The following is an 8,338-nucleotide window of genomic DNA, read 5'->3' on the forward strand; positions in this document are numbered from 1 at the left end:
CGGCATTACGTTGCATGACGGGTTGGGCTTCGTTTGTGGTTGTTGACTCAATTGTGTCTGCGTTGACTTGCGTTGTTTGCGGCGTTTTTCGGAGTTCGATATTTTCTTGCTCTACTGTGTTTAACTTTTTGGTAAGTTCCCGGATGACGTCCCGTTGGGCTTTGTTTTCATCTCCGAGTGTCTTCACTTTGTCCTCTAAGGCGCTTACGAGCTCCGCAAGTTTCGTGTACGTTGTCTCCCGATTACTAATATCCTGTTCGATACTTTCGAACCTTTCACATATTTTGCACTTAAACACTTCCTGCGATTTTTGAGCCTCCTCAAAGTTGCTGTAGTTGGTTTCGTCTACGTATAGCCATCGCAGACAGAAGTCGCACTGGATGGAGTTGTAAACTTTGTTCACGGTCCTCTTTCTTCCCATGTCAACAGTGTCTCTCTTCTTGCCAAGGCGAAATAGGTAATAAAAGGATTCCACTGACCTTTCCCAAGTTTCAATTTCGCGCTGCCACCGCCCTTCCGACCTCTTGAGGCTCCTCAAGGAGCTGAGGGCCTGTGAGGCGCTGGTAGACAGGCAGGAGAGCAGCAGCAACATGCCTCGGCAGCTTGTACTTGTGACGTGGCTGCGACTCTCCTTCAGCATCTGCTGCCCTGTGCCTGCACCAGCTCAGAGGTCCTGGCGGACAGAGTTCATGATGAGATTCTTCATCAGTAGATGTCACATGATAAAATGTAGCCATCACTGCCCTCTTCATATCCTGTACTTCAGAATTGTTCCTTAGGGCCATCCCGTAGTAGGTTGTCAACTTCTTGATCAGGTCCTGTGTCAGGCCGCCTCTTCCTTCAAGGGGTTGCTCCTTTTTGCTCTTAGCTACAATTTAACGTAGCGCAGATCCCATTCTTTTCTGTACGTGATTGATACAGTCCTCTTTTGTCAAGGGGATAAAGCCGTAGGTCTGATCCTCACATAGGGCAAGGTACGTGCGGCTATCACCATCGCACACTATGTTGGTGTAGTGTAGGTCGTTCTTAGACAGGGAACGTCTGAACATCACCAATGCTGCCTCAACTTCCATTCGTCCTGAATTCACGTCAGTGTTCTTCTGGCAGCTGTGCTGTTCTTTCCATATGATGTATTCGTCGTCATCCTCCTTTGGTCCCAGTGTGCAGCCATGGCAGTAGTTGGACAGAACAACTGAATCAATGACGAGACCCGAGTAGAATTCATATTGTGCCTACGCCAATGTGTAACATGTGCCCGCGTGTCATCCATGTTCTGTCATAAACAACTGTGATATTTTTGTTGAATCCCGGGTCCATTTTCTTGTACATTTCACGCACCGCACCTACAGCATCTGAAAACACGTTCTTCGCAGCTTCAGAAGCAGCTCCTTGAAAGGTCCCTTTCAAATGCTTTTGGAATGTCTTGTGGTGAAGTCCACGGTGCGATACATTCAAAATGGACCAGAAGTCCGTCAATGCAGTCGACCCCTTGCCAATGCTTTTTATCGCCTGCATAGCCCTCATGTTCACCTCAAAGGTCCTTCTGCTCTCGGTCCTCGCAGATGACGACTGTTCAGCGATGCTACCACAATTCCTGCAGGTTACAGCAAGCTTCACCGCTAACCCGTGTCGTGTGCCTGGCACCAGTGTCACTCCGGGTTCCAAACACTTCTGGCACAGCATTTCCTTTACTAACTCATTCAATGCTGACAGTTGGCACATCAAGAATTCTTCCGTACCTGAGGTGCCTTCGGGTAATTCACTTTCGCCGATCAGTTTCAGTTTTTGCTCTGTCGTAGAAAACTCACGTGCATCCTTTTGTGACACAAAAGTAGGCTCCAGGTGTGCTTGAACTGTGCGACCAGTTCGACCTGTGCTAGTAGATGGCATCACAGCACTTTCATCACTTGCATGAGTTGCAGGTGAGGTTGCCAATAGCTTCCGCGCTGGGTGCCCTCAAACTTTTGCAACTTGTGGCTAGGCTATTCATTGGAGGAGTCAGCTGAAGCGGGAATTTTGAAGACGAAAAGATTCTCTTTCCAACAGTGCCAAGATGGTGGTGCCCAGTGCTCTAGTTCGGGAGCTACGTATATCGGAAAATTGACATTTTTTCGATAATTTCGACGCGTATCGCGCTACCATGCCTCAGAAAAAGACATTTTGGGGGCATTTAGAGATTATTTTGAGCCAAAATACTTTGAGATCACACAGAACATAGATTATAGAGACCAGAAATAAAGTTTTCCAAAAATGGATTTCTTGACATTTTTTTTCAAGTTGAAAGCCGCGTCCTACTTTAATATTGGAGGTACCGTTATCTCAAAGATCGTAATCATAATAATTAATCAACATAATAATAATAAGCATAAACATCAATGTGCACAGCCGGTGCGTGACGAGCAGAAAACTGAAGGAGTTTCTGTTGCATCCCTGTTTTTTGTCTGTATGATGCCATGCAGTTTGGTGTTGACTAATATTCCTGTCATATAGGCAGTCTTCAATCACCATTGTAGCCAATGGCCATTGGGATCATGCGCAGCGCCACCAACACATTAACTTTCCAAAGAGCATCGCATCTAACTGACTCTCAATCGTTCACTGGTTACAGTGGGTGGCACTACACACACGTTGAATGGCTGTGGGTTTCAATGGTTATTGAAGACTGCCTGTATGAGAGCCTGGGTATATAAATTCCCTCGAACATTTTGTATTTACCTTCAGATGTTGAATCGGAGTTGTGTCCTATCTGGTCCTCTTCCTTCAAGACGGCAACATTATAAGGCTCTGTCTTCACTTCTATGATTGGTTGTTCATTCGAAGATTCCTCTCGAGGTTCTTCTTTAATGCGACACATCCGAGCCGTAACTCCTGCGGCAAAACAAAAAACGGAAGAAGTAAGCCATGTTGCAAATCTCATGCGACGGTTTATCACCATCCCCCCTTTGAAACTAATCGCACTCTGTTTTAACCTATCCGTGCACACTGCATTCAAAACAGTCAGTCGACAAAACTAGAAATACACTGTGACTACATGGGGTGAGAAAGCTGGTGTTAAGGTAAAAATCCTTATTTAGGCAGGAAAATGCCATTATAGGCCCGACACTATAAATTAATTTTTTTCAGCTGTAGCACTGAAAGCGCAAAAAGAAAATGAACAAATCGGTTTTATCCGCAGCAACAATACCGTAAATGGCAGTTGTGACTGTTCTCCTTATCTTGTGCTGCACGAAATGCAAAACATATTGGTCCTACTATGGTCCCAAGGCTTCTGGTCATTTTCACCTGTTCCACAACACTTCACAGAAGGGCATGCAGGATGTACTGTAATCCTAGAGTATTAGCCACAGCTTACACGCGATTTTTTTTTTCTTGCAGGCTCTCTGCGCCTTATCCAATGGGATGATGTTGAAATATGTACATCGTGTAAGAACAAAACATTTGAAAATAAATCTGTTACAGATCAAACTTGCAAAATACGCCCATAAATGCGAATCATAAGAAAAGCCACACTGTTCAAACAGGCTCCAAAAAATAAACCTTGAAGAATAAACGCCTTAGAAATAAATCTTTTAAAATCCACCGTCCCTGATTGGTAGACAGCCAACAGCTCTACGTCCGCCGCGGAAAATAGTGGGCTCATTGCGCTTGGGGCTAGCCAGGGCAAGAAGTGTAAATGAGTATCTCGCTACAGCGGACGTAGGTTGCTTGTCTGTATATGGCCCGTGTTCAGTGTTGCCAACTTAGAGGGGCGATGTCGTCTGGTTTGGCGGCTGGCAAATCTTTTTGGTCGTGTATCCTGGCCAGCTTTACTTCTGTCCCTACCTTCCTTTTCTGGACGTGGTCCACCGAACATTTGTTTGTCGAGTGGAAAGAAGCATTTCGGCGCGATGTTGCGCGTGCGCTTCTCAGTGACGGTTTGTCGCTCGTTACCGAGTAGATGCTGGGACTTTCGGATGTTTTTTTTGAACTGGAACTCCATATAAAGGCTCCTACTTATGCCCACTGTATCAAATGAGCATGTGTGCAGTCTGTACAAACAGTACAAAACTGCTGAGGCAGTCGTAGAGATTCAGATTTGAAGCGTTGTCTCCTGGCTTCCACTCACATTGGCGCCACTTTAAATCCTGCTACGTGTAATGGATAGCCATGTTCTCTCCACCATCTTACCAAAGCCTGTTAGCCTAGTCCACAGCTCTGCTGGTTCAAGGGTCAAGAGTAAGTGCTGTGTATTCATATGTGCATCGTCCCCATCACTCTCAGACTGGATATTTTGAAACCTGAAGTTGCTAGGCGAAGAAATGTAATTGATAACAGTACAAGCGTTAGTACAAAACACCATAATAGCGTGTTCTGCCAAAAAAGAACATCATGTCGCTCATAAACTATCGTACGGAACATCACCTTCCTATGCCTAACCATGATTTATTTTAACCGCATTTATTTTGAGAGCACGTGTTTTTAAGCAGTTTAGTATTTTTTAAAAAAATATTCTGAAGGGTTCAATTTTAAGCGTGGATTTTTAATGTTTATTTTAAAAGCCCTCGCCCGCGTGCCCTTGTTTCACATTTCTCATTAATTGATGGTTGTACGGGTGTGTGAAACTTGTACTCTGCCATCAAGCTGCTGGTGTCCTCACCCGGGTTTGAACCCACCACCTTGTGATCATTGCGCGAACATGCTACCAACTGAGCTGGTCGTCTGAATGGCATGTCTAGGAGGTCTTACTGTGACATTGTCCTCAAGGACAATCTGTAAACAGGGTCTGTCTTTTTCGAGTTCACCACGATTCCCCCCGTTTATTTCCTCCTGAATCAGTTTAGGACCAATTTGGGTATCGGGTCGTACTACCTGCACTATTTACTAGTTACTATTTACAAATTTACGAATGTGCGATGTATGTAGATATTATCTGACTGCAACGATGCAGAAAAGATTTCGTGTTGTGCTGGTTCCTATAAAGAGTGAGGTACATATTTTTGATCAGCATATGCGCTCAAAACACGAACGGTTTACAGACAGCACTTAATAACGCATTATACACCCGACAACACAAAATATAACAACCCGATAACATCCGTCTATGCAGCACCTGATTTGGCCCAGAATTACGGATTTCAATTGTCACCCGACCTTTTCTCCCAAGTCCGCTTCAGGTATACAAGTAGTATATTGCCCAAAAGAATCAGACCCTATCCATAAAACATTCACACCTTAAGTATAATTGTTTAGAAAGATTTTACCACAAGCATCAGCTGCTGATGGAGACTCGTTGTGATGCTGTTGCTGCATCTGGCTCTCTTCTGGAGGGCATGCAACATCAGGTGGTTCCGACTTCACACTCACGAGCTGACCGCCCAACTCTGGTGGGAGCTGCATTTCTTGGAGTTGTGAATCTGAGGGGATGGAACGTGATGACTCCAAGACACGAGCATATCTTGTCTCGTCCATCATGGGGAGTAAATACTTTGCTGTCCTTGTCCCATGTAAATTACGAGAACGAGAAAAGTGGGACAAATACAGCAACGGTTTCTTCAAGCTCAAACAAAGGCGAAAATGCTCAACAGTGTATAAATGAAAGCGTCGACTCACTGTTTCTCAGAGGGTCAGCCATATCTGCAAGGGTTCCCAGTCAAGACAGAAGACATGCCAGAGAGGCTTTCGTGATGAAATACCCTGACAGACAATGTTTCTTGTTAAGAAGGAAGCACGGTGCTTGTCGAAAAGTAACCTTGAGAGAGAAGAAATATAGAGACAACCACAAATTATTTCGGATTACCCCCAACGTTACCAGATGAACCATAAACTGCACAAACACATTTTTATTCTACCCGCGTCCCAGGTCGCTGACGTCTTGACTCATTTGCGTATTGAAATGAGAGGACAGATATTTTAACGCATGCACGCGCTTGAGGATTTGTAATTTTAGGTAATTAGTCGTCTCGTAATTGCACACACTCTTCAAGACTATTCTGCCTTGTAGTAGAACTCGGATGCAAAGACGACACCTATAGTGCTCTCATATAGTTCCGTTATGAAGATTATGTAAAGACTAAACGTAAACACCCTCTAGGAGGAGGTATTAGGTTCTGTCACGGTCTGAAAGCTCAGTAAAAGAATAAGAAGGAAAAAAAAAACAAGGAGGCGGGTCAGTGTCTAAACTGAAACGAAAAGAACGACGGTTGTAACTAGGGACGGGACGAACGCAGAATTTTCCGAACCCGAATCCAAGGAAGGTTCTGTGAATCCACAAATCTTATAAATCTCGAACATTTCTTCTCTAAAAAGAGTACAAAAAGCCAAGGGGAATAAAAAGCCCTTCTACCGAGGAATGTTTCGAAGCAGAATTTGATATTTTTGTTTAACGACAAACTAACTGAATAATAGTTCACTCTCACGGAGAAAATGTATCGGTACACTCGTTCTTAAACGTAATTTATTTAACCTGTCATTCATCCACTACAGGAAATAACTACTACATAAACTCTCGAGTCCGCATTCTTTCCATAAATCTGGGAAACAATCGAAAAGCCAGGCCACTTTAATTTACAGCTTGTAAACTAAGAGTTCTTTCCTAAACTGTTTCAGTCCGAAGCAATATAAAGAGACAAACCAGAAAGCCAGCCATCAGCAAATCAGGATTTCGGCATACTCCTCATGTGTAAATTAAAAAACACAAAAAACAAATGCGGTTGGTGGATTCATAAGGTTTGACTCGCTGTTTATTGCAATCGGGATTGAAGGATTCCGTTGGCTCATCCCTAACTGTAACGGAAACGAAAAAGATTCCGTTAAATTCCCCCGGATGCTATCCACCTCGTCTGCTGCTTCCATGATCACATGTCACTAGTGTTTAGCTCGTAATGAATTTTCTTTATATTTTCATGGGCTTGGGACCATGTGTGTTTGGAGAGGTAACGTGGATTGCGTAGTACTAACTAGGAATAAAAGAATACTGCGATTGCTGGCTATTGGGGAAGACATCCTGGGCAAACACCTACATGAGAGTAGTCAAAGTCTTCCATGAAGGTGATGTTGCCGAGACAATGCCACCTGCCTTACCCTATGTGGACAGTTCTTCAAATTCTTTTCAGAGAATCGAGGTTCTTTCTGTCGGTTATTCGGATGTTTTTACACACACTTATAAAAACTAGAACACCAGAGAACATGTCACCATGTGCACCTTAATGTTGATGCAGTTCTTTCTGCTTGTATCCACATAAAGATTACAGTCCTGATAGCTTTCCTTTCAAAGGAACATGTATTCAGGCTTCATTGTAGTTTTGAAAACTAGCAAAAAAGTTAGAACACCCGTTGCAACATCAGCAGGCCGATGTCACACGGCTAGATATAGAACTCACTGAACTGAAGCCTGGTTTTTCACACTTGCTTGTGCATGGGTGTCTCCGTCCTGTTCCTTGAGGTTCTTCTGTTCCGGGTGCTTCCCCGATTGTTGTTCGTCCCAGACGATCCTGGAGCAGCATGTTAGCGCTGAAGGATCTCATAAATAATAATAACAAGGAGTACCTAGATTCACACTTTAAAAGCGATAATGGAAACGCATTCCATGGTCCTCTGTTACCGGAAGCGAAAATTATGGTCCAGTACTGAATTCGGGTAATGGCTGTTCCTGTTGTGCGATATCATTTCAGTGACTTTTCAGTTTATTTTTGTATTTTGATGGCTTCATTCTCTGTAATGCTCTAAATACTAGAGGAGATCGTGGGAACAAAGAGAAATATTGGGTCTCGAGGGTGCATCCCCCGCTTACCTTCTCCTCGTAGTCCTCATAACTTCATGACATCTAACCCATATATACGAGATGCAGCATGGACTCCACGCATTCTCCTCCACCATAGCACGAGGATAACAGCCTATATTTCCTTATCTCTTTTTTACATTTTTTTCATTTTGCCGTGGTTATGGCAGTATGGTTTGCTACCGAAAGGGTCGGCCTATGAGTGTGACATTGGATGAAGGTTACGCCCATCTTGTGTTTCTGGACTCAGAGTGACTGCAGCCATGTTCCTACGTTTCTTTGAAAAATCTTGCAAGATGTGCTCGCCCCAACGACGTCAATTTACTTGTGTACGCGTGGCAGCGAAGTAGCACTGGGGTTAAAACAGGGTGTTGTCAGCAGCTGTATAACAGCTGTTCCATTACTGGAAACGAAATTCAAAAGCTGGTATCAGAAACGGATAATGGAAACGAAAATATAGCAGTACCAAAAACGGAAACGGTAATGAAAATATGTCCGTTATCCTTCCCTGGGTGTCTCCCCAATATAGATTATTTATTTATTTATTTATTTATTTGCATATACTACTAACCTCCTAAGCAC

The 8,338-nt window shown here is 43.7% G+C and overlaps 1 protein-coding gene across 7 annotated transcripts in view; it reads right to left on the bottom strand.

The window, feature by feature from the left end:
• Positions 1 to 7,551, bottom strand: part of LOC135370379 (zinc finger protein 883-like) — a 33,638-nt gene extending 26,087 nt beyond the window's left edge. For 6 of the 7 annotated variants that reach the window (XR_010415319.1, XM_064604113.1, XM_064604114.1 and 3 more), the window contains exons 1-4: positions 7,359 to 7,551; positions 5,590 to 5,728; positions 5,241 to 5,473; positions 2,716 to 2,868 (exon numbers count right to left, since the gene is read on the bottom strand). Coding sequence is in view for 6 of the 7 variants with exons in the window: in XM_064604113.1 (XP_064460183.1) it covers positions 2,716 to 2,868; positions 5,241 to 5,451 (364 nt within the window). In the remaining variant the exon portion in view is untranslated. The remainder of the gene's footprint in view (positions 1 to 2,715; positions 2,869 to 5,240; positions 5,474 to 5,589; positions 5,729 to 7,358) is intronic. The other variant, XM_064604111.1, reaches the window with a different exon arrangement.
• Positions 7,552 to 8,338: the final 787 nt, after the last annotated feature.

The sequence above is a fragment of the Ornithodoros turicata genome, chromosome 10 (genome assembly GCF_037126465.1).
Source record: "Ornithodoros turicata isolate Travis chromosome 10, ASM3712646v1, whole genome shotgun sequence".
Lineage (NCBI taxonomy): Eukaryota > Metazoa > Arthropoda > Arachnida > Ixodida > Argasidae > Ornithodoros > Ornithodoros turicata.